This window comes from Eriocheir sinensis, chromosome 1 (assembly GCF_024679095.1).
Source record: "Eriocheir sinensis breed Jianghai 21 chromosome 1, ASM2467909v1, whole genome shotgun sequence".
NCBI classification, from domain to species: Eukaryota; Metazoa; Arthropoda; class Malacostraca; order Decapoda; family Varunidae; genus Eriocheir; species Eriocheir sinensis.
This window is the reverse complement of record NC_066509.1, coordinates 37,344,236-37,370,899: the sequence shown is the minus strand read 5'-3', so window position 1 is coordinate 37,370,899 and position 26,664 is coordinate 37,344,236. Positions and strand designations below refer to the sequence as shown.

Here is a 26,664-nt window from a genome sequence, read left to right as displayed (position 1 = left end):
CTTTGTTATCAGTGCCCTGCTGATGAGTGAACCGAAAAAGTCTTATAAAACCCACCTCTTATGTTAGTGTGCCCTGCTGATGTGAGAACCGAAAAAGTCTTATAAAACCAACCTTTGTTATCAATTGCCCCTGCTGATGTGAGAACCGAAAAAGTCTTATAAAACCGACCTTTGTTATCAGTGCCCTGCCCCTTAATATTTTTTTTTCAACAGTAAAGGAAACAACCCAAGGGCAAAAAAAAAAAAGATAAAACAATAATGAAAAAAAAAGTCCGCCAATTACTGATCCTATTAAAAGAGTTAAGAGGAGTGGCCAAAAGAGAGGTCAGTTTCAAGAGGAGAGGTGTCTGGATACTCTCCTCTTGAAAGTAAGGAATCACTGATGGAAAATAAATATGGTTGAGTCAGTATCCAAAATATCTCTTGACACCACAGACCACGTCTATAAGTCTGGAAGCTTTCATTTTATATCATTCTAGTGTGATTTACAAGTCAAGTGGCTGAGAGAGAGAGGTAAAGAAACACGGGAAATAGTCCTTTGCCGTTTCTTGAAGGCTGTTGTAATATTGGCGTCATATCATGTATTACATACAGATAGATATCACATTTGTCCCATCATATTCAAATTCATCTTCACACAGCATAACACATTCATAGTCACATCATGTAATATGTTTTTCATCGTGTTCATGTCATGTCATATCCTCATTATAGCCACATCACATTCATATTGATAACAGCCTGCCACACCCCAGTCATATTCACATTCATTCCTTACTCACATCATATCACCCTATCTTATTCATATAATTTATTCATATCTTTTCCATCTATATTGATATCCATGTTACATGTTTATATTCATAGTTATATATGTTATTCGTATCCATATCCACATCATATATTCATTGCATATTTAAAAAATCACGTCATATTCATATTATGTTCTTAATTAATTAATTATACCATATACATATTCATGTCACATAGTCACATCCCTGTCATAGGGCATCATACTCATATATTCACATCAAAGAATATTCACATATAATACATATGTCATACAGGCTATTTTATAAACTATATCATTGGCTGTTATAATGCCGGCCAAACCCTCATCTTCCTTTATTTAATACACCCGTCATGGATTTAAACCCACTGGCTGTACTAACCGTGGCTACTTGGTCTTTTCTTCTTCTTCTTATTATTATCATCTTCCCTTCTCGCCATCATTCTCAGCACGCGTCAGCCCCTCATCGTCCCCATGGCCGCGTACACACGTGTCAATCTGTTTCGTGTCCCCTCCAGTCCCCGCCTAACGTTTTGAACCAGCAAGGCAAGCAACGTCGTTATAAATCTCCCCCTTCTCCTCCTCCTCGCCCCCCCCCCCCCTTCTTCGTATACTTCTTCTTCATCTTCTTCATCTTCTCCGTCTTCTTCTTCTTCTTCTTCTTCTTCTTCTTCTTCTTCTTCTTCTTCTTCTTCTTCTTCTTCTTCTTCTTTCTCTCTTCCCTTCCTTCCTTCCTTCCTTCAAACGATGCAGCAATCTGCCAATCAATGGGGGCATGCGCCGGGGGTGCGTTGCCACGCCCACCCCACAGATATCGGCAGGAGTTATTTTTCGAAGGCCCGTCCGCCACTGGAACAGCTTTCCAGCAGAAGTTGTTTGCTCGAAAGCGATAATTTCCTTCCAAGATCGCACTGGTCGTCACTGCTGCGTCAGGGGCGAGCTCGAAGTGCCCGCGCGTGCGTACAAAAGTGCTTCAGTCTGTGGCGCAGGTCTCTCAATTGGCTGACGAGCTGATTCACATGTCGCTAAAGCAGGCAGCCTCGTGATGAACCAGCAGGCTTTTTGTTGCCTGCCCTCCCATGTTTTCACGCTTGCTCCTCATCTTCCTCCTCCTCTTCTATTTCCTTCTTCCTCACCGCGGCTTCCTCACGTTTTCAAAGGGTTCGTACAGGCTGTTCTCGACCACCTCGGTCCCGCGGGTGTTGTCCAAGGTCTCGTACAGGCTGTTTTCGACCACCTCGGTCCTGCGGGTGTTGTCCAAGGGCTCGTACAGGCTGTTCTCGACCACCTCGGTCCTGCGGGTGTTGTCCAAGGGCTCGTACAGGCTGTTCTCGACCACCTCGGTCCTGCGGGTGTTGTCCAAGGGCTCGTACAGGCTGTTCTCGACCACCTCGGTCTCGCCTTGGAATCGCATCCTCACATCTGCGGGTGTGTCGAGGACATGCTGGGACCGATAACAGAAGGTACTATACTGCTGCCACTACTACTACTACTACTACTACTACCACTACTACTACTACATAAGAACATAAGAACGCAGGAGTCTGCAAGAGGCCGGCAGGCCTGTACGAGGCAGCTCCTTTGACCCTAAGCTCCCGTGTATCTAACCCCACCTAATATCGCTGTCCATGAATTTATCTAGTCTATTTTTGAATGTGACAATTGTATTGGCACTCACCACATGACTGCTAAGCCTATTCCACTCATCCACCACCCTGTTAGTAAACCAATTTTTGCCTATGTCCCTGTTGAATCTGAATTTATCCAGTTTAAACCCGTTACTTCGTGTCCTACCCGGTTCTCTTACCAACAAAACCTTATGAATGTCTCCCTTATTAAAGCCCTTCATCCATTTATAAACCTCGATCATGTCTCCACGCACCCTTCGCCTTTCTAGAGAATGCAAGTTTAACTGTTTGAGTCTTTCCTCGTTATGTGAGTTTCTCAACCCCTGAATCATCTTAGTCATCCTCCTCTGCACCGATTCTAACATTTTGATATCCATTCTATAGTAGGGTGACCAGAACTGAACCGCATAGTCAAGATGAGGTCTAACTAATGCTAAATATAGTTTGAGGAAGACTTCGGGGCTTCTGTTGCTTACGCTCCTTGAAATAAATCCCAGTACCCTATTAGCTCGATTTCTAGCTTGAATGCATTGTGCCCTTGGACGGAGATCAGAGCTCACTAAGACCCCTAAATCCCTCTCGCACCCATACCTACTTATGAGAGTGTCATTTAAGCAATAGTTATGTGAGGGGTTGTTCCTACCTACACTCAGAATACTGCACTTCCCAACATTGAACTCCATCTGCCATTTATCCGCCCAGTCATATAATCTGTTGAGTTCACCTTGGAGAATACTAGCGTCCTGATCCGACTCAATTACTCTACCGATCTTGGTATCATCTGCAAATTTACTAATATCACTACTAATTCCTGTGTCTAAGTCATTGATATAAATAATAAACAAAAGTGGACCTAATACCGAACCTTGTGGGACCCTCGTAACACATCCCCAGTCAGATCTTTTACCATTGATTTGCACTCTTTGCTTCCTATTGCTAAGCCACGCCTTGACCCAGTTCAAAACTTTACCCTCTACTCCGTGAGCCTGTAATTTAAGCAACAGTCGTTGGTGAGGAACTTTGTCAAACGCTTTACTAAAATCAAGATAGATTACATCATAATTTTCATCTCTGTCAACCGCCTCAAATACTTTATTGTAGAAGGACAAGAGATTGGTGAGGCATGACCTACCTTTTGTGAACCCATGCTGCAGTCGTGAATTAAGCTATGTTTCTCTAAATGCTCCCGAATGTTCCTGGCTATTATGGACTCAGCATCTTCCCTATAACCGATGTTAAGCTAATTGGGCGATAGTTTGGAAGCAACTGACCTGTCCCCTTTTTTAAAAATCGGCGTCACATTAGCTACTTTCCATAGGCTTGGCACATAGCCAGTATTTACCGACATCTTAAAGATGTCGGTTGGTGGAATCACTGATTATATCACCTAGCTCCTTTAATACCCTCGGAAATATCCCGTCAGGACCTGGCGACTTGTTCTTCTTAAGCTTATCTATCTCATCCTGAACTACTTGCCTGGTAATGATTATATCCCTCAATTTATCGCCATCCCCGCCCTCGTACACCTGAACCCTTTCCGGTATAGTCGTTCGATCCTCCTGTGTGAATATTGAAAGGAAGTAATCGTTCAACAATGTGCTCATATTTTCGTAATTTTCAACTAGCTCCCCTGTGTTTGATTTCAGCGGTCCAATTTTCTCCGTGTTTTTGTTCTATACATCTGAAAGAAGCCCTTAGGATTACTTTTCGCCTCATTTGCTACTTTGATCTCATAGTTCTTTTGCTATCCTGGTGTTTTCTTAACTAATCTAGATAGTTCGACGTACCAGCCCCTGAGATGTGTTTCCCATTCTTTATTTTCTGATAAATTCCTTCTTTAACCCAATCTCGTGTTTTAGTCCACGAGTCATCCCTTAGGATCATTGTTTTCTTTTTCTAAGTGTTCGCTGTGGTATATGCTGTTCTTGCCCTCTACTATTACTCTAACTAAATTGTTGTAAGACATTTCTACCTGGTTCTCCTGGCTCTCCAATCCGCAGTTCTGGCCCTCATGAATCCCTAAATTATCCCAGTTTACCCCTTCAAGATGTCTTCGAAGCCCCTCGTAGTTTGCTCTTCTAAAATCTGGCACTAACACTGGGTTTGGTTCGCGGTTACCGCCCAGTCTAACATAAAACGAACCGTTCTGTGATCACTATTTCCTAACTCTCCGCCAACCTCCAACTCACGTAGGAAGTTCCCATTATTGGTTAGGACTAAGTCTAATATGTTATCTCCTCTGTTAGGCTCAGTAACTACCTGCTTAAGGAAATTATCTTGTATAACTTCAAGAAAGTCCTCGGCTTCAGGTCACCCACTAGATCTTCCCAGTCTATATTCCTATAATTAAAGTCCCCATTACGCAGACATTTCTACTCATACTCGCCCTGCCAATCTCCTGTAGTAATACACTCGTGTCCTGCCTGTTAAGGTTGGGTGGCCTGTATATAACTCCTAGAGTTAGTTTTCTTTCCCTTTGTAAACGTCCACCCAAACTGATTCTGAATCCATGTTAGTTTTGACTGAGTTGTTAACTAAACATTTAAGTGAGTCTTTAACATATAGCGCAACTCCACCTCCTTTCTGCCCCTTCTGTCTTTGTGGAAACATCTGATAACCCGTTATTTCAAATTCTGATCTAAAATTTCTATTAGCAGTGTCTATCCATGTCTCAGTGATCGCTATTATGTCAACATTTTCTGAACAAGCTACCCCTTAGTGAGTCTATCTTGTTTCTGAGGCTCCTGCTGTTAGTATAGAAGATTCTTAGCCCGTCCTCTGTTACTCCTCTAGAATTACTTCTAAGCTGCCTGGTTATATTATGAGCTAGATGTCCCTCCATTCTCCTCCCATTGCTCCCATTACTCCTCCCCTCGCCTATACTAAAAAATCCCTCAGGGTACCAAGTGCTCGCTCAAGGAGTCTGAGAGCCTCAACACCCTTGAACGTCAAGTGTATCCCGTCACGGGCGTAGGGCGTCGTTGCCAAAGAAGAGGTCCCAATTGTCGACGAACAGCCACCCATTGCGCTCGCAGTGCTCGCAAGTCTGCTGTTCTGCTATCGCCCTGGACAGCCATCCATCGCCAACGCCCCTCCTTGGCAGGACGCCACACACTACTGGTGACCCACCAGCGTCACGTATCCTGCCTAACAATTCTCTAAAACGCCTGAGAAGGTCCTCGCTTGCTTTTGAGAAACGTCGTTTCCGCCACAGCTGAGAAAGACAATGGGGTTCGATCCCTCGCTTGCCATACACGCCTCAATCCTGTCTGATATGGCCCACCTGCCCTGGAAACACACCCTCGTCCTGTTCTTATCCTTGGAGCAAAAATACCTGTCAACATAACGAACCGGACTATCACCAACAACAAGAACCAGACGGTAGTAAGGGGGGCCAGGAGGGGTGGGTGCAGGGGGGAGGGGAGAGCGGGACGGGAGGGGAGGGACCTGCTTTGAAGACCGAGGAGAAAGTGTGGAAGAGGTGGAAGGTGGAAAGGGGAGGAGGAGGAGGAAGAGGAAGAAGGAGAAAGGAGGGTGAGGTGGTGGAGGGAGGAACGGACGAGGAGAGGGAGGAGGAAGAGGGGAAAGGGAAGGTAAGGGACAGAGGTTGGAGGAGGGACGAGCGAGGAGGCGGAGGACAAGGAGGAGAAAGAGGGAGAGGAGGAGGAGGAGGAGGAGAGTGGGCGGGAAGAGGGGAGAGGGGGGACGGAAGAGGAAGGCGAGGAGGAGGAGGAGGAGGAGGAGGACGAGGACGACGAAGAGGAGGAGGAAGGAGGAGTAGGTGAAAGGGAGAGTGAGGTGGGGAGGGAGGGACGGACGAGGAGAGGGAGGGAGGAAGAGGGGAAGGGGAAGGTGAAGGACAGGTGTGGGAGGGAGGACGAGCGAAGAGGCGGAGGACAAGGCGGAGGAAGAGGGAGAGGAGGAGGAGGAGGAGGGTGGGGAGAGGGAGAGGGGGACGGAGGAGGAAGGAGGAGGAGGAGGAGGAGGAGGAGGAAGAGGAGGAAGAAGAGGAGAAGGAGGGTGGGAAGCAGGGAGATCGGAGATGGTCGAGGAGGAGGAGGAGGGAGGAGGATGGGAGGGGCTGCTGTGGGTGAAGACAATACTAGAGGGGAGGAGGACGAGGAAGAAGAGGAAGAGGAAGGGGAGGAGGACGAGGAAGAAGAGGAAGAGGAAGGGGAGGAGGAGGAGGCGGGGCTTGTTGCTGCTGCACTAACCAGTAAGTGTACCTGGGCGGCGAGAGTCGTAACTCGTAACCCTATTCTCTAACTCTATGATCCTCTGATCATCCTTCTGAGTCTTAACGCAGAACCTACAAACGTCCTTGGAAAGAAAGTACTGCTTGGCCATGCGAAGGCCACACCCAGAACAACGCTTGAGGGACGTCATGGTGAAGATATGGGCGAGGCAAGACGGAAACAATTAGGCGCGTTAAGACGATAACAAAGTACGCAGCTGCGGTGAGGTCGTCAGGTCAAAAATGTGTATCTAGGAAAACAAACCACAGCTGCTGTGAGGTCGCAGTCAGGTCAATTCCCCGGGGAAAAGGGTGTGTCTCGGGTAAAAAGGCGCGGTTATTTCTACCCACCAAGACAAAACATAGGCCAATATTAATATACTGAGAAATCACTTATGTAAAGAAGATAATAACTGTGTTCACTAGGTTTGCGCGGAAAGTGGATTATCTAGTGTTTTTGTGTGGACTTAGAAATTAACGTAGCTTGGCGCGCCTGATTCACGTAGTCCTATTATCACAGCACAGTAAAGTATCCTAATAATAGAAGGAGAAGAAAACACAAAAGCAATATAAAAAACACAAAAGCAATATAAAACCGTGTAGCACTGGGTTGGCGTGAAAGAATGTTGAATTTAGTGTAGATGTGGGAAGCTTAATACACTTGTCCTAGGAGTAACTGTGGATCACTATCTAACTAAGTAAATACTAAATCAGAACACTTAGCGGTCTGTAGTAGAAGGCAGGGTAATCCTCCTGGTTTTGTAGTCCTCCAGTACAGCAGCAGTCCACAGAAGCACAAACGCCTCACACCGCGAAAGCAGAGGAAAACAGAGGAAAGAGCGAGTTGGCACCACACAGCAGCGGGGCAAAGTCACGTGTGAACCCAAGGAAGGTCGCGCGCTGACTGAGGAAGGTCGCGCGCTGACTGAGGAAGGTCGCGCGCTGACTGAGGAAGGTCGCGCGCTGACTGAGGAAGGTCGCGCGCTGACTTAGGAAGGTCGCGCGCTGACTGCAGGAAGGTCGCGCGCTGACTACTACTACTACTACTACTACTACATTTTTTACTACTACTACTACTACTACTACTACTACATTTTTTACTACTACTACTACTACTACTACTACTACTACTACTACTACTACTACTACTGCTACTACTACTACTACTACTACTACTGCTACTACTGGTACTACTATTGCTACTACTTCTGTTATTACTACTACTACTACTACTACTTTTTTTTTTCTACTACTACTACTACGGTCCTCCATCTATTAGAGTTGCGTTGTGAGCGGTATATTCTCTCATATCCTTTCACAAAGCAATTCATTGGCCCCACCCCGCCAATGACTGTGGCCGACAACCATCTTTATTTAGTATTACAAACTTTACTAAACATTTTATTTTTAAGCTAACAGACTACTACTACTACTACTACTACTACTACTACTACTACATTTTTTACTACTACTACTACTACTACTACATTTTTTACTACTACTACTACTACTACTACTACTACTACTACTACTACTACTACTACTACAACTACTACTGCTACTACTACTACTACTACTACTACTACTACTACTACTACTACTACTACTACTACTACTACTACTACTACTACTACTACTACTACTACATTTTTTACTACTACTACTACTACTACTACTTTTTTTTTCTTTTTTTCTACTACATAAATGATACCTCCACCCATGTTTATTTTCCCGACACATAATCATGGAGGGCTCCATAGCTTGGAGGTCATTAGCCCCAACTCTGTTCGCAAATGACTGTGGCATCCAACCATATTACCAATACTACCTGACACTAAATCACCTATCATCTATTACGTCTAGATCCCCCTTTCCTTCCCTACTCAAGTCACTCCCGACCCACCCTAATGTCACTCTCCACCACTGTGGCTTCGTAGTCCATATTGGAGATGTTGGTGGCTTTTGGGCCAGAGTGTCTGGTGCCCCTGAGACATAGGATGGCCGACCTGAGCAGGGAGAACGAGAGGCGACACCTTATCCAGGCGACAACGTGACTCCTTGGCTGATGCTTCTTTTCTGAGATTAGTTCCGCGAGGCGTGCGTAGAAGCATTGGGCCCTGGGACCCATCCCGCCGGATGTGGTGAAGACGAGGGGTGAAGCTGCCCTGATCCATGTTGGATTCTTTCACCGTATGCCCTTGTCTTCTCTTGCTCGTTCCTGTGGTGGGCAGCTTGCAGGGGCAGCTCACGGTGACAGGCAGCCATCGGGTCGAATATGCGGATGTCCATGAACGCCCGCTGTCCGCGCACCCAGAATCCGCGGGCACTTACATCAACCCGTGCCTCCTGTGAGGTATTGGCCGTCCTGTACCGAAGGTGTTCGCCGTCCAGGGGAAGCAGTGCCGGCTCGGTAGTGACGTCTTGGCATACCTCCCCGAGCATGCTGGCTGTCAGATCCCTCACTTCATCGTGTCGAATACAGACAAGCCTCCTTTTTTACATGTCAAGGTGTGGGTGACATCATTTGGTGATCCACATGCACAGAGATCAGGCAGTCCCTCAATCGGCCAGCCATATCTCAGAGCAATGGCGTCGACAAATTCTTGTTTGTTGAGGCTGAAGCCCTTTGCTCTGATTGGTAATGACGTTAGCCAGTTAGAGGCGCCTGTCTCCTGTGCTGTGTGTATTTTTCTACCCATTTCTGTGGACAGGTGGTGTGTAAGACGGTCCAGCTCGTCTTTTTGGGCCTGTTGCCTTTCTTCTGAGATTTTTCTTTTAATATCTCTTATTTCTGTTTGGTCTATCTCGCCCTCTGCCTCCTGAGCGATGATCCTGTTGATGAGTGACCTGGTAAGGCTGATGGAGTTTTGGTTCTCCTTATCTGCCAGCTTCTCAGGGTTGGTGATCCCCATCCCACCCAGTCTTGGGGGAAGTGCTAGCACTACTACTACTACTACTACTACTACTACTACTACTACCATTATTATTATTATTGCATTTAACTTTTTTTTCTCTTTCTCTCTTTCACACACACACACACACACACACACACACACACACACACACACACACACACACACACACACACACACACACACACACACACACACACACACACACACTACTGTAATAGCATTGCTTAGCGGGCCTCTTTTTTTTTTTTCATCTTTTTAACTTGATCTGCTTAATCTGATGTAAAGAGAGAGCGAGAGAGAGAGAGAGAGAGAGAGAGAGAGAGAGAGAGAGAGAGAGAGAGAGAGAGAGAGATTTACCTTCTTTGGATATCCTTCGCTGCCGGAAACGCCACATCACCGCGACAAGAACAACAAGAACACCAACACCTATCATTGCCGACACAACGATGATGGTGATGGTGGTTATGAATGATGTGGTTGTGTAGGAAATTGGTGGTGGTGGTGGTGGTGGTTGTAGGGGTGGTGGTGGTGTATCCCGATGGGGCGACAGCCTGGTTTTTATCCAGCGGGATGAGCCGGCAGGCCATCAAAGGCTCGAGGTGTTGGCAATTCTCTGACGCCAATTTTCTTGCTAGGGCGGCTATTGCGTCGCGAAGATCCACAGCTGGATTCCCAAAGATGTTCTTACTGAGGAGGTGTTTCCACCCCTTGGCATCCAAGCCTGATGGTCCAGCCGCTCCTGCGTGTGAAGGGCGTGCTTCCAGATCACGTCACCGCTAATATGGTCGAAGACAACTCGATGCGGGGGTGTAGTCTCAAGGAACTTCATTTCTGGTGTGCAGGTCTAGCATCTGGATGCTTGTCCTTGAGGATCTGGCGTGTCTCTTCCGTCATGGGAAGGACTCCCGCTGCCTCATCTTCTATTGACAGTGATCTAGTTGCCATGGCCACTTCCTTTGTCTCATCTTGTCAGCAAAGTTTCTAGCCCTGTCGTTACTGTCCTTCTTGCGACTGTTACGTCTGCCTAGTCTCTCCTGCAGTGTTTTAGCCTCAAGTAGCTTCCGGACGTCCCTTTCCTCCACAGCTCCATTCTTTTGTTGCCTTCACGTCCTCAGATTGTTTCGACTTTTGTGAGTCCGTTGGCATATGAGGTGCGGTAGTATGGCCAGAATCTTTAAAGGTAGGGCGATTTGCGGAGTTGTTGTACTACTTACTACTACTACTACTTCTGCTGCTACTTTTACTACTACTACTACTACTACTACTACTACTACTACTACTACCTACTACTACTACTACTGCTACTTTTTTTTACTACTACTACTACTACTACTACTGCTACTTTTACTATTACTACTACTACTACTGCTACTTTTACTACTACTACTACTACTACTACTACTATTACATTTTACAGCTACTAGTATACTACTACTACTACTACTACTACCATTATTATTATTATTGCATTTAACTTTTTCTCTTCTTCACACACACACACACACACACACACACACACACACACACACACACACACACACACACACACACACACACACACACTGTGTTTGCTTGAAGGGACTCTTTTTTTCTTCATCTTTTTCCCTTGATCTGCTTACTCTGCTGTAAAGAGAGAGAGAGAGAGAGAGAGAGAGAGAGAGAGAGAGAGAGAGAGAGAGAGAGAGAGAGAGAGAGAGAGAGAGAGAGAGAGAGAGAGAGAGATTGATTTACCTTCTTTGGATATCCTTCGCTGCCGGAAATGCCACATCACCGCCACAAGAACAACAAGAACACCAACACCTATCATTGCCGACACAACGATGATGGTGATGGTGGTTGTGGTGATGGTGGTTGTAGGGGTGGTGGTGGTGGTTGTAGGGGTGGTGGTGGTGGTTGTAGGGGTGGTGGTGGTGGTTGTAGGGGTGGTGGTGGTGGTTGTAGGGGTGGTGGTGGTGGTGGTGGTGGTGGTGGTGATGGGGATGTAGGTGCAGTTTATCCATGAGAGGCTTTGACTTGCATATCCTTTAAGAGTGCATTGTCGATTCGGGTACCGTGATCTCCACCATGAGGGCCCGTGAGCCTCAATAGTAACAGCCCGGTAATCAGGGAAGTAGCCTGTTCTGCGGCACCCAAGAGCACAATCACCAGCCCGTACTGCAAACCGAAGACCGTAGCCATTGATGCTGCCATAGTTCCACACACGTGCCCACAACCTCCACCACTGTGCGTCCCCAGGGAAGCAAGTGGCGTCCAGCGTGAACCAGGCGTCACTCAGCCAGCCACCCCCCGCCGCCACGAGCCTGATGCCTTTGAACCCTGGATCGGGGTGCACGTATAAGGTGGTGCTCCATTCGTACCAGTTATATTCCCTGGTGGTAACGTTCTTCCATTCCTCATCCCCCGAGATGGTAATTTGGGCAGGGCAGCGTGGGTCCCAGTGGGGTCTGAAGGAATTTCCGGCCGCAAGCAACGATGATTCAATAAACACCAAGAGTAAGGGCAGCTCATTCTCTATCGTGGCTCACCGTGTGTGTGTGTGTGTGTGTGTGTGTGTGTGTGTGTGTGTGTGTGTGTGTGTGTGTGTGTGTGTGTGTGTGTGTGTGTGTGCAGGGGAAGAGTGTTGAGTCTTGAGTTTTGAGTTTAAAGACTGTTGAGGCGTTCACTGCATTTTCAGAAAGGACTCTGGTCTCCCTTTTGGAGACGCAATTCATGAGCAGCGACCACTCCCGGCAGGACGAGAGACACTGGGGGAGAATGATGCCTGTGATTATACACTGGGCGCTCTTTAGATAATTTTCCTACAGGTTCCAGATCTGGGACAGATGTTTCGTGCGTGACTTGCCAGGTACTACTTGACGCCTCGACACAACTTACCTGGGCTCAAGTACGACTGTTACTCACAGCGCCACAGAGAACATCAACCGGGATCTCACGGGTGACTTTTCTGTTCAAGGTGCAGAAGTTGAGTAAACTATCGCGAGGATCAAGAACAACCATGCTGGAAAGTCTCAGCACCTTCCAAGGTTTTCAAACAGGCGAACTGAGGCGCCGAGACGCTGGAAAATGCGGTTTTTGTCTCCTTGCAGCCGACGGAAGGAAGGGGAATGATCAGAGAAGAATGGACACGAAAGGAAGGGAATGATCAGAGAAGAATGGACACAAAAGGAAGGGAAATGACTGGGGAGAAGAAATGGACACGAAAGGAAGGGAAATGATCAGGAGAAGGATGGACACGAAGGAAGGGAATGATCAGAGAAGAATGGTCACGAAAGGAAGGAAATGATCAAGAAGAATGGACACGAAAGGAAGGGAAATGACTGAGAAGAATGGACACGAAGGAAGGGAAATGATCAGGAGAAGAATGGACATAAAAGGAAGGGAAATGATCAGAGAAGAATGGACACGAAAGGAAGGGAAATGATCAGAGAAGAATAGACACAAAGGGAAGGGAAATGACTAGAGAAGAATGGACACGAAAGGAAGGGAAATGATCAGAGAAGAATGACACAAAGGAAGGGAAATGATCAGAGAAGAAGTCGGACACGAAAGGAAGGGAAATGATCAGAGAAGGATGGACACAAAAAGGAAGGAAATGATCAGAGAAGGATGGACATGAAAGGAAGGGAAATGATCAGGGAAGGATGGACACAAAAAAGGAAGGGAACACTGAAGATGGACATCAAAGGAAGGAAAATGACCAGAGGAAGAATGGATGAAAGGAAGGGAAATGATCAGAGAAGTATGGACACGAAAGGAAGGGAAATGATCAGAGAAGTAGTGTCACGAAAGGAAGGGAAATGATCAGAGAAGGATGGACACGAAAGGAAGGGAAATGATTGGGGAGAAGAATGGACACGAAAGGAAGGGAAATGATCAGAGAAGAATGGACACAAAAGGAAGGGAAATGATCAGGGAAGGATGGACACGAAAGGAAGGGAAATGATCAGGGAAGGATGGACACGAAAGGAAGGGAAATGATCAGAGAAGAATGGACACAAAAGGAAGGGAAATGATCAGAGGAGGATGGACACGAAAGGAAGGGACATGATCAGAGAAGGATGGACACGAAAGGAAGGGATATGATCAGGGAAGGATGGTCACGAAAGGAAGGGAAATGATCAGAGAAGGATGGTCACGAAAGGAAGGGAATGATCAGGGAAGGATGGACACGAAAGGAAGGGAAATGATCAGAGAAGAATGGACAATGAAAGGAAGGGAAATGATCAGGAGAAGAATGGACACGAAAGGAAGGGGAAATGATCAGAGAAGGATGGATTTGAAAGGAAGAGAAATGATCAGAGAAGGATGGACACGAAAGGAAGGGAAATGATCAGAGAAGAATGGACACGAAGGAGAAGGATGGACACGAAAGGAGAAATGATCAGAGAAGGATGACACGAAAGGAAGGGAAATGATCAGGGAAGGATGGACACGAAAGGAAGGGAAATGATCAGAGAAGTATGGACACGAAAGGAAGGAAATGATCAGAAGAAATGGTCACGAAAGGAAGGAAATGATCAGAGAAGGATGGACACGAAAGGAAGGGAAATGATCAGAGAAGGATGGACACGAAAGGAAGGGAAATGATCAGAGAAGAATGGACACGAAAGGAAGGGAAATGATCAGAGAAGGATGGACACGAAAGGAAGGGAAATGATCAGGGAAGGATGGACACGAAAGGAAGGGAAATGATCAGGGAAGGATGGACACGAAAGGAAGGGAAATGATCAGAGAAGAATGAACACGAAAGGAAGGGAAATGATCAGAGAAGAATGGACACGAAAGGAAGGGAAATGATCAGAGAAGGATGGACACGAAAGGAAGGGAAATGATCAGAGAAGGATGGACACGAAAGGAAGGGAAATGATCAGAGAAGAATGGACACGAAAGGAAGGAGATGATCAGAGAAGGATGGACACGAAAGGAAGGGAAATGATCAGAGAAGGATGGACACGAAAGGAAGGGAAATGATCAGAGAAGGATGGACACGAAAGGAAGGGAAATGATCAGAGAAGAATGGACACGAAAGGAAGGGAAATGATCAGAGAAGGATGGACACGAAAGGAAGGGAAATGATCAGAGAAGAATGGACACGAAAGGAAGGGAAATGATCAGAGAAGGATGGACAAGATATGTAGTGAAATGATCAGAGAAGAATGGACACGAAAGGAAGGGAAATGATCAGAGAAGAATGGACACGAAAGGAAGGGAAATGATCAGAGAAGGATGGACACGAAAGGAAGGGAAATGATCAGAGAAGGATGGACACGAAAGGAAGGGAAATGATCAGAGAAGGATGGACACGAAAAGGAAGAAAGAAGAAAAGGAATACAAAGGAAAAAAAAAAGAACAAGGGACGAAGAACAACAACAATAACAAGATTAAATTAAAGAAGAAGAATAAAAGGTTAACAAAAGAAGGGAAAAAATAGAAAATACCAAAGAGAAGAAAGAAAGCAGAGAGAGAGAGAGAGAGAGAGAGAGAGAGAGAGAGAGAGAGAGAGAGAGAGAAGTTAAGAAAGAAGGACATATAGGAGATCATATAAGTCTGAGTGTATGTGATACGAAGTTATGACTCTACGTCCTCTTCCTCCTCCTTCTACTCCTCCTCCTCCTCCTCTCCTCCTCTTCCGCCTCTTCCTCCTCCTCTTCCTTAATCAATCGTATAATAATGGAATAGTGAAATTTGGATGTCACTTCCGGAGACTTTACTAACACTTGTCAAGCTAATCAATTTCTCTCTCTCTCTCTCTCTCTCTCTCTCTCTCTCTCTCTCTCTCTCTCTCTCTCTCTCTCTCTCTCTCTCTCTCTCTCTCTCTCTCTCTCTCTCTCTCTCCCAGCCTCCCCCTCCTGGCCAGTATGAGGAGTAGGAGGGGAGGAGGAGGAGGAAAAGGAGGAGGAGGAGGAGGAAGAGGAGGAGGAGGAGGAGGAGGAGGAGGAGAGGAAATGAGAGAAAAGAAGAGCTGGAGACGCAGGAGTAGGGTGAAGATGAGAACGAGGAGGAGGAGGAGGAGGAGGAGGAAGATCTTTCTATAATAAATCACGCTTGTTCTCGTGCTGTCAAAGATAGAGAGGCAACTCACAAAAGGTACCAGAGCCTTCGAACATCTTCCTTTCCTTCCTGCTGGAAGTATGCCTTCATTCAGCCTGTGCCTAAGAAGGGTGACCGTTCCAATCCCACAAACTACCGTCCTATAGCTTTGCTTTCTTGTCTATCTAAACTTTTGAATCAATCCTTAACCGGAAGTTGAAAAGCACCTTTCCACTTCTGACCTTCTATCTGATCGCCAGTATGGGTTCCGCAAGGGGCGTTCTACTGGTGATCTTGCCTTCCTAACTGATTCTTGGTCATCCTCTCTTAGCCGTTTCGGTGAAACCTTTGCTATTGCGCTGGAGATATCAAAAGCCTTTGATAGGGTTTGGCACAAATCTTTGCTCTCCAAACTACCCTCTTAACGTTTTTCTATCGTTCTCTCTGTACCTTTATCTCAAGTTTCCTCTCTGACCGTTCTATTTCTGCTGTGGTAGACGGTCACTGTTCTTCCCCTAAACCGATTAACAGTGGTGTCCCGCAGGGTTCTGTCCTATCTCCCACTCTTTTTCTGTTGTTCATTGATGAACTGTCCTATTCATTCTTACGCCGATGACTCCACTCCGCATTATTCAACTTCTTTTAATAGAAGACCAGCCCTACAGGAAGTTAACAATTCAAGGCTAGAGGCAACAGAACGCTTAGCCTCAGACCTTACTATTATTTCCGATTGGGGCAAGAAGAACTTGGTGTCCTTCAACGCCTCAAAAACACAGTTTCTCCACCTATCCACTCGACACAATCTTCCAAACAACTATCCCCTATTCTTTGACAACACCCAGCTATCACCTTCCTCAACACTAAACATCCTCGGTCTATCCTTAACTCGAAATCTCAACTGGTAACTTCATATCTCTTCTCTTACTAAATCAGCTTCCTCGAGGCTGGGCGTTCTGTACCGTCTCCGCCAGTTCTTCTCCCCCGCACAGTTGCTATCCATTTACAGTGGCCTTGTCCGCCCTCGTATGGAATATGCATCTCACGTGTGGGGGGGCTCCACTCACACAGCTCTCTTGGACAAAGTGGAGTCTAAGGCTCTTCGTCTCATCTGTTCTCCTCCTCTTACTGATAGTCTTCTACCTCTTAAATTTCGCCGCCATGTTGCCTCTCCATCTTCTATCGATATTTTCATGCTGACTCCTCTTCTGAACTTGCTAACTGCATGCCTCCCCCCCTCCCGCGGCCTCGCCACACACGACTTTCTACTCAAGTTCATCCCTATACTGTCCAGATCCCTTACGCAAGAGATAACCAGCATCTCCACTCTTTCATCCCTCACGCTGGTAAACTCTAGAACAATCTTCCTTCATCTGTATTTCCTCCTGCCTACGACTTGAACTCTTTCAAGAGGAGGGTATCAGGACACCTCTCCTCCTGTATTTGATCTTCCTTTCGGCCACCTCTTTTGTTTTACTTTAGGAGCAGCGAGTAGCGGGCTTTTTTTTTATTATTGTTTTCTTTTTTTGTTGCCCTTGAGCTGCCTCCTTTGTTGTAAAAAAAAAAAGAAAAAAAGAAAAGGAATACGAATACTCCATTCCTGACACACACACACACACACACACACACACACACACACACACACACACACACACCGCTCCGTAGCTTAGTCGGTTAAGGCGCTGTGCATGTCTGGAGGCTACTTGCTGGCGATTGCGAGTCCAACTCGTGATCAGGCCGTGGTGAATTACACACACATTCAATTTACACTGTCCTCCTCCTCCTCCTCCTCCTCCTCCTCCTCCTCTTCTTCTTCTTCTATCTGATTAGCTCTGGGTTTTCCCACCACCACTACTACTACTACTACTACTACTACTGTATACTACCACCACCACTACTACTACTTCTACTACTACTACTACTACTACTACTACTACTACCACCACTACTACGGTGACTCCATGGCCTCGCGCAGACTCCTGACGTTCATGTTATAAGAGGAGAGAGAGACAAGGAAGGCGTTAGATAAGGAAAATAATAAGAAATACATTGGAGGTACAAGATCGTTTGAGAGAGAGAGAGAGAGAGAGAGAGAGAGAGAGAGAGAGAGAGAGAGAGAGAGAGAGAGATGATTCAAAAGCGGATGAGACAGATATGGAGAGGAGAAGAAGGGGAGGAGAAGAAAGAGGAGGAGAGAGAGGTGATAGGGAAAGGGAATAGCAGGAAAGGACACAAAAAAGGAAAAGAAAAAAACATGAATAATAAAACAAAAGAGGAGGAGGAGAAAGTGAAAGAAAGGAAGTTAAAGTACTCTCTCTCTCTCTCTCTCTCTCTCTCTCTCTCTCTCTCTCTCTTTTTTTTGCATAAACCGGATATGACGTCAAGATATTGTACACACACACACACACACACACACACACACACACACAGTACGGAACGAAAGAGGAAAATATAGACGAATAACAAATATGAAATTGATTGATTGCTTGCTAGTTTATTGTTGCAAGTAAACAACAAAGGGAAGGGAGGAGCATGCCATCCCAACCCCCAGGCAGTACAGAGTGTGACTGTACAGCTACGGATACATGTGGACGTAGCTCCAGGAAGGAAACTGAAAAGATACAATGGCAGGGGACAAGTGCTAAAAGAATAAAGGCCTTGAGTTAGTCAGGGGAGCAGACATAAGGGACTGAACATATGAACTTTTTGTATATACACATTAATGAGCCATAACAATATTATTATTGCACTGCAATATCATAAACACTCAATGTACGTATTTACCCAGTAGTGTCATCCCAAAATGCACGAGAATCTATATACAGTACGGTATAACTTTTGATTAAATACAATGTACTTGTTTGTATTTGAATGTACTTGGTACTTTTCAAATACTTCGGGTCTAAGTACAAGTACAATTGATTCTTCATACTCCAAGCACAAGCACAAAAGTCCAAGGCCAAGTCCAAGTCCATGTATTCGGACCCAACCCTGTGTAGTACAGGCCATTTCATGAACTATATCATTGGCTGTTATAATGCCGGCCAAACCCTCATCTTCCGTTGTTTAATACGCCCGTTATGGATTTTGAACCCACTGAGTGTACTGACCACACTTGTCTGACAAGACTGAACACACAGCAGTGTTGCTACTTAGGCTTTTCTTCTTCTTCTTCTTCTTCTTCTTCTTCTTCTTCTTCGTCGTCGTCGTCGTCGTCGTTGTTGTCGTCTTCTTCTTCTTCTTCTTCTTCTTCTTCTTCTCGTCATCATTCTCAGCACACGTCAGCGCCTCAACGTCCCCATGGCCGCGTTCAAACGTGATAAACTTTTCCGTGTCCCCTCAAGTCCCCGCCTAACATTGTGAACCAGTAATAAGGCAGGCAACCGCGTTATAAATCTCACCCTCCTCCTCCTCCTCCTCCTCCTCCTCTTCTTCTTCTTCTTCTTCTTCTTCTTCGTCCTCCTCCCCTTTCTTCAAACGATGCACCAATCAGCCAATCATCGGGGACATACACCGGGGGTGCATCGCCACGCCCACCGCATAGCCGCAGGTCACTCAAGTGGTGACGAACTGATTAACACTGTCGCTAAAGGTAGGCAGTGGCTGAATGGATAGCAAGACGGCCCCGCGTTCAGGAGGACGCGAGGTCAATCCCCGCCCGGTGCCACCAAACTGGGATTTTTCAGCCGCCGCCGAGTGGCTTAAAACTACCCACATGCTGTCCAGAAGACCACCTATCAACCCGGACTCTAGATTCTAGGATTAAAGATGAGCTCCGGGACGGCAGCATGAGCCAATGCAAGATGGCGCCACTATAAACACACGCCTGCGCCAAAACGGGCTGGGCCGACCATCAGGACCCACCGGGAAGAAGCCTTGGACCGACCATCAGGATCCACCGGGAAGAAGCCTACCGGCGCAATAGGCCTCAACGTAGAAAAAAAAATAGCAGGCAGCCTCGTGATGAACCGACAGGCTTTTGCTGCCATGTTTTCACGCTTGCTCCTCATCTCCCTCTTCCATTTCCTTCTCCCTTACCGCGGCTTCCTCACGTTTTCAAAGGTCTCGTACAGGCTGTTCTCGACCACCTCGGTCCCGCGGGTGTTGTCCAAGGTCTCGTACAGGCTGTTCTCGACCACCTCGGTCCCGTGTTGTCCAAGGTCTCGTACAGGCTGTTCTCGACCACCTCGGTCCCGCGGGTGTTGTCCAAGGTCTCGTACAGGCTGTTCTCGACCACCTCGGTCCCGCGGGTGTTGTCCAAGGTCTCGTACAGGCTGTTCTCGACCACCTCGGTCCCGCGGGTGTTGTCCAAGGTCTCGTACAGGCTGTTCTCGACCACCTCGGTCCCGCGGGTGTTGTCCAAGGTCTCGTACAGGCTGTTCTCGACCACCTCGGTCCCGCGGGTGTTGTCCAAGGTCTCGTACAGGCTGTTCTCGACCACCACGCTCTCGCTGGCGGACGCCGGGACGCTTTGGAATCGCATCCTCACATCTGTGGGTGAGGCGAGGACATGCTGGGACTGATAACAGTAATACTGCTGCTACTACTACTACTATTACTACTACTACTACTACTACTACTATTACTACTACTACTATTACTACTACTACTACAACTACTACTACTACTACTACTACTACTACTACTACTACTACTACTACTACTACTACTACTACTACTACTACTACTACTACTACTACTACTACTACTACTACTACTACAACAACAACTACTACTACTACTACTACTACTACTACTACTACTACTACTACTACTATTACTACTATTATTACTACAACTACTACTACTACTACTACTACTACTACTACTACTACTACTACTACTACTACTACTACTACTACTACTACTACTACTACTACTACTACTACTACTACTACACAACATAAATGATACCTCCACCCATGTTTATTTTCCCGACACATAATCATGGAGGGCTCCATAGCTTGGAGGTCATTAGCCCCAACTCTGTTCGCTAATGACTGTGGCATCCAACCATATCACTAATACTACCTGACACTAAATCACCTATCATCTATTACGTCTAGATCCCCCTTTCCTTCCCTACTCAAGTCACTCCCGACCCACCCTAATGTCACTCTCCACCACTGTGGCTTCATAGTCCATATTGGAGATGGTGGTGGCTTTTGGGCCAGAGTGTCTGGTGCCCCTGAGACATAGGATGGCCGACCTGAGCAGGGAGAACGCGAGGCGACACCTCATCCAGGCGACAACGTGGCTCCTTGGCTGTTGCTTCTTTTCTGAGATTAGTTCCGTGAGGCGTGCGTAGAAGCATTGGGCCCTGGGACCCATCCCGCCGGATGTGGTGAAGACGAAAGGGGTGAAGCTGCCCTGATCCACATGTTGGATTCTTTCACCGTATGCCCTTGTCTTCTCCTGCTCGTTCCTGTGGTGGGCGGCTTGCAGGGGCAGCTCACGGTGACAGGCAGCCATCGGGTCGAATATGCGGATGTCCATGAACGCCCGCTGTCCGCGCACCCAGAATCCGCGGGCACTTACATCAACCCGTGCCTCCTGTGAGGTATTGGCTGTCCTGTACCGAAGGTGTTCGCCGTCCAGGGGAAGCAGTGCCGGCTCGGTAGTGACGTCTTGGCATACCTCCCCAAGCATGCTGGCTGTCAGATCCCTCACTTCATCGTGTCGAATACAGACGAAGCCTCCTTTTACATGTCATGGTGTGGGTGACATCATTTGGTGATCCACATGCACAGAGATCAGGCAGTCCTCAATCGGCCAGCCATACCTCAGAGCAACGGCGTTGACAAATTCTTGTTTGTTGAGGCTGAAGCCCTTTGCTCTGATTGGTAATGACGTTAGCCAGTTAGAGGCGCCTGCCTCCTGTGCTGTGTGTATTTTCTACCCATTTCTGTGGACAGGTGGTGTAAGACGGTCCAGCTCGTCTTTGGGCCTGTTGCCTTTCTTCTGAGATTTTTCTTTTAATATCTCTTATTTCTGTTTGGTCTATCTCGCCCTCTGCCTCCTGAGCGATGATCCTGTTGATGAGTGACCTGGTAAGGCTGATGGAGTTTTGGTTCTCCTTATCTGCCAGCTTCTCAGCGTTGGTGATCCCCATCCCACCCAGTCTTGGGGGAAGTGCTAGCATATCCCTCTCTTCCTCCCCCAAAGCATGATATTTCACCAGCGCCGGCAAGAATACATTCTTGACGGCATTTTCCAGTGGTCGGAGGAGTGGACTGATGCCGGGGATGGTGCGCATCAGGAACGTCCACCGATGTTGGATGCCGTGGGTGTACGCTGAACAGGCAGCGTGTGGCTCAGTCTTGGCAATGGCAGACAAATCTTCTATTTACTTAAACCATTCAGCTAATTTGTCTCCACGTACTCCTTCTTATATACCTCTGTCCCGATCACTGCACCTAAGTGTCGTTGTCCGTCCTTTGTCACAATGACGCCACTTCCTCTAAAAGTTTCTGCGGCATGGTCATAATGTTCAGGTTTGACAATAAGGACAGACTTGGTGGCGTTAGGGATGTATCCTATCTCAGGGCCGGCGGTGTTCACAGTGTCCCACCACCCTTTTAAGTCTGAGATTTTACCAGCACCTGAGAGGTCATCCGCATAAGCCACCTGTTTCACCCGTGTTTCTGCGAACGCGATTTCATTTGGAGGACTGATAGGCCCAGGGCGTACATAGCCATGGCTATTGGGTCACCTGTGTTGTTCCTCAGATGATTTTAACACTTTCACCTTTCCACTGTGGCTATTTATGTATAAGTCAGTCGGGTATGTATAGGTATTTTCGACATACATAGCTAAGCTAGGGCACTTGGTTTTAATGTTATGTATCATAGTCTTTCTATTTATTGTGTTGAAGGCATTTTTGGCGTCAACAAGAAGCACTGCTTCGCACTCCACGTGGTCGAATATCTCCCGCATGGCATGGACTGCTGCTTCTCCTCCTGCCTGCTGCCCCGCAAACTTGGAGGTTCCTGCTGCCATTCTCACATCTTCTTTGACGACAGCCATGATGCATTTGCCTACGATGTGCCGCAGGACTTCGCCGACTCCTATAGGCCTGCATCGGCCTCTTGTCCAGGGAATGAGGCGGCATGCCGTCAGGGCGTCCACATAGTGGCAGCTGGAGGAGGCGTTTTCTTGCCAGTGCTGCAATGGTGTTGCGCAAGTCGCCAGCTGCATTGCCAAAGTTGGCGCTGCTCAGCAAGCTTCGCCATCCCCGTGCATCAAGTCCTGAGGGCCCCGCGCTGCCACGAGTCTGGAGGGCCTTCTTCCACACCATCTCTCCTGTTATCCTTTCGTATATAACTGGATTCGGTGGTTGGTGACATCCTGCCAGTCTCAGTCCCTTCAGGTCACTCGGTGGAGGATGTTTTTCCTTGAGTTGATTGATCGTGTCCCTGGTGAGTGGAAGCACACCCCGTGTGGAATTTTCTGACAAGGCTCGTGTTGCAGACGCAACGTTGCCTTGTCGCATTTTGTCTGCAAACTTCCGGGCCCTGTCTTCTGTGGAGGTGTTGTTTTGTTGGGGTCCGGGGAGCCTCTCCTGTATGGCTCTGGCTTCTCCAAGGAGGGCATCTAACTCGTTAGTTTGCCACAAGGCAACTCGTCTTCTTAATGCCTCGATATTTTCGGCTTGTTTGGTCTTTGGGTGTGCTTTTTGGAGGAAGAGATGGGGGAGAGTGAATACAATTTTCAGGGATAGTTCTGGATGTAGTTATTTAACAGGGTGACAATTTCTTTGATGATAAATGTCGTGGCTCCACATCTGGGTGGTTCAAAAGGATTTCTTGCAGACCACCCAACAACTTCAAGGTATGTGTCATCCACCCACCTCGTTGCTTCCCCCTCCGCTAGCCCCTTCCAAGCAAAGCTTCCCCCGACCTCCGCCGCGCCCTGTCCAGTCGAAGAGGAAGAGTGATGAAGGGGTGGTGGTAGTGGTGTTGGTAGTGGCAACATTGGAGGTGCCAATGGAAGGGGTGGTACCGGTTGAGGGGGATATAGAGGTGGCGGTTGTGCAGCAGCTCCCTCCGACACCCCCTCCCCCCGCTCACTCCCCCGGCGGCCCTCATTGTCCCCGCGGTGTCGCGCTTCATCGTTATCCTCCCTGCTCTGATCCCTGCCCAGGATTTTGGCACCTGTCGCTCTTTTACAGTTCGTACAGCGTCTTTTCTCCTTAACACATGCACAGTTTATACATCTGTGATCTTCTTTTGTACAAACGCAGCATCTTCTTTGGCTTGGAGGGTCAAGCATTTATAAAATTATAGATATTGATATTAATGACAACAGGAATATTGGTAGTACATGTAGTAATAATGACTGATTATTGATTATGATTGAAAGTAGTAGTGATATCTACTGTGGAATGACACTAATATTAATATTCCTATTAGTTTAGCGACATTGACAGATATATAGATAGGATTATAATCAATATAATAGGCTGACACATTGTTTTCAAAGGATGAAAGAGAGAGAGAGAGAGAGAGAGAGAGAGAGAGAGAGAGAGAGAGAGAGAGAGAGAGAGAGAGAGAGAGAGAGAGAGAGAGAGAGAGAGAGAGAGTTGGGATGGAGATATTATCAGTGTGATGTGGAGAGATTTGTTAGTGTCAGCATGGCATCGAGGTTACAGAGGTTAGCGTAACCAAGGGGCGGTTGGTGCGGTGTGGGGAGAGAGGGGGCCGGGGGTAGGGGCGTATAGTGTGAAGAGAGGGTGAGTGGGGAAGAGACAGGAGAGGTCGGTGTGAAGGAGAGAGAGAGAGAGAGAGAGAGAGAGAGAGAGAGAGAGAGAGAGAGAGAGAGAGAGAGAGAGAGAGAGAGAGAGAGAGAGAGAGAGAGAGAGAGAGAGAGAGAGAGAGAGAGAGAGAGAGACTACTACTACTACTACTACTACTACTACTATTACTACTACTGCAACTACTATTACAACTACTATTACTACTACTGCAACTACTATTACAACTACTATTACTACTACTACTACTACTACTACTACTACTACTACTACTACTTCTATAACTACTGTTACTACTATTATTACTACTATTGCTACTACTACTGCTTCTACTACTGCTTTATACTAAATTCTCTCTCTCTCTCTCTCTCTCTCTCTCTCTCTCTCTCTCTCTCTCTCTCTCTCTCTCTCTCTCTCTCTCTCTCTCTCTCTCTCTCTCCACACACACACACACACACACACACACACACACACTACTGGAGAAGTAGTTAGCGGGCTTTTTTATTTCATTTGTTTTTTGCCCTTTAGCAGAGAGAGAGAGAGAGAGAGAGAGAGAGAGAGAGAGAGAGAGAGAGAGAGAGAGAGAGAGAGAGAGAGAGAGAGAGAGAGAGAGAGAGAGAGAGAGAATTTACCTGGATTTTCCCTTCGCTGCCAGTAACACTTCGTCAGCACCACTAGCAGAACAACAACAACAGCAACACCAATCACCACCGGCACGACTATGATGGCGATGGTGGTGGTGGTGGTGGTGGTTGCAGGTGGTGGTGGTTGTAGGGGTGGTGGTGGTGGTGGTGATGGTTGTAGGGGTGGTGGTGGTGGTGGTGGTGGATGTAGGGGTGGTGGTGGTGGTGGTGGTGGTGGGGGTGGTGGTGGTGGTGGTGGTGGTGGTGGTGGTGGTGGTGGTGGTGGGGTGGGAGGTGCAGTTTATCCATGAGTATCTGTCTTGTTTGTATCCTTCTACAGTGCATGGCCACGGCGGGTACGATAATCTCCACCTTGAGGGCCCGTGAGCCACAACAGTAACATTCATGGCATTAAGGAAGTGGCCTGTTCTGCGGCACCTAAGATAACAATCACCAGTCTGTACATCAAAGTCAAGAATGCCATCATTGTTGTTGTCATCGTTCCTCCTTTTCCATACACCTCCCCGCAACCACCACCACCGTGCGTCCAGAGGGAAGCAAGTGTTGTCCAGCGTGAACCAGGCGTCCTGCTGCCAGCCATCGCCCGCCGCCACGAGCCTAACCCCCTTGAAGCCAGGATCGGGGTGCACGAACAAGAACTTGCCCCAGTCGTGCGTCACATTTTGCCAGGTGTAAATGATCGCCCATTCATCATCCCCCAAGATGGTGGTATTGGCGGGGCAGAGTGGGTCCTGGCCTGGGCTGAGGGAGGCTCCGGGCGCGGGCAACAATGACTTTAGAAAAACCATGAGTAAGGACAGCCTGGTGTTCATCGTGGCTCACCGTGTGGGTGTGTGTGTGTGTGTGTGGGTGTGGGTGTGGGTGGGTGGGTTTGAGTATGTGGTGTGTGTGTGGTTGTGTGTGTGTGTGTGGGTGGGTGGGTTTGTGTGTGTGTGGGTGGGTTTGAGTATGTGGTGTGTGTGTGGTTGTGTGTGTGTGTGTGGGTGGGTGGGTTTGTGTGTTGGGATCGAGTCGGGCGCGCCTCTTCCCAGCTTGGATAGATATTTCAACGAGCAGCGACCACTCGCGTCACGAAGAGGGAGACACTGGAGCTCGTAGATCATTCTCCTCCTTTTTCAAGCACTGGGGCAGGATGTTGCGCGCGGGTACATGCACACGCCTTGACATGGCGCCGCCTGCGACACCCTTAGCCTTGTCTTCTTAGCAGCAGGCGAAAGGAAGGGAAATAACCAGAAAAGAATGGAGACGAAAGGGAAGAAAGAAGAAGAAAAGATTACAAAGGAAAAGAAAGGAGAGCAATGGAGGAAGAAAAACAACAATAACAAAAAGAAGTTAAAGAAGAAGAACAAGAGGTAGACAAAAGAAGGGAAAAAATCAGAAAATAATGGAGACGAAAGAGAAGAAAGAAAGCATGGAGACAGGAAGCCTGGCAGCGTGGGAGAGAGAGAGAGAGAGAGAGAGAGAGAGAGAGAGAGAGAGAGAGAGAGAGAGAGAGAGAGAGAGGAGGAAGAAAAGAAATTGGAGAAGGAGAAAATGAAAGTCTGAGTGTATGTGACAATTATGACGTTATGATTCACCCTCCTCCTCCTCCTCCTCCTCCTCCTCCTCCTCCTCATCCTACTGCTCCTCCTCCTCCTCCTCCTCCTCCTCACCCTAACCGGATATAGTGGAATA

At 47.4% G+C, this 26,664-nt stretch overlaps 2 protein-coding genes across 3 annotated transcripts in view; both read right to left on the bottom strand.

Moving 5' to 3' along the window:
• LOC126999156 (uncharacterized) overlaps positions 1–26,204 on the bottom strand; it is a 76,660-nt gene extending 50,456 nt beyond the window's left edge. The window contains exon 1 of the mRNA XM_050861517.1: positions 25,342–26,204. Coding sequence (XP_050717474.1) covers positions 25,342–25,802 — 461 coding nt within the window. The 5' untranslated portion in view covers positions 25,803–26,204. The remainder of the gene's footprint in view (positions 1–25,341) is intronic.
• Positions 18,105–25,099, bottom strand: LOC126996490 (uncharacterized). 2 transcript variants are annotated; one of them, XM_050857015.1, is made up of 3 exons: positions 24,979–25,099; positions 19,832–20,085; positions 18,105–19,733 (listed from the first exon to the last, which is right to left on the bottom strand). In XM_050857015.1, the coding sequence occupies exons 2-3, from the start codon at positions 20,075–20,077 to the stop codon at positions 19,629–19,631; spliced, it is 351 nt and encodes a 116-aa protein (XP_050712972.1). In that variant the 5' UTR covers positions 20,078–20,085; positions 24,979–25,099; the 3' UTR covers positions 18,105–19,628. The 2 variants fall into 2 exon arrangements, with proteins under 2 accessions (XP_050712972.1, XP_050712964.1); XM_050857007.1 differs by having other exon boundaries at positions 18,109–19,733; positions 19,781–20,085.
• Positions 26,205–26,664: the final 460 nt, after the last annotated feature.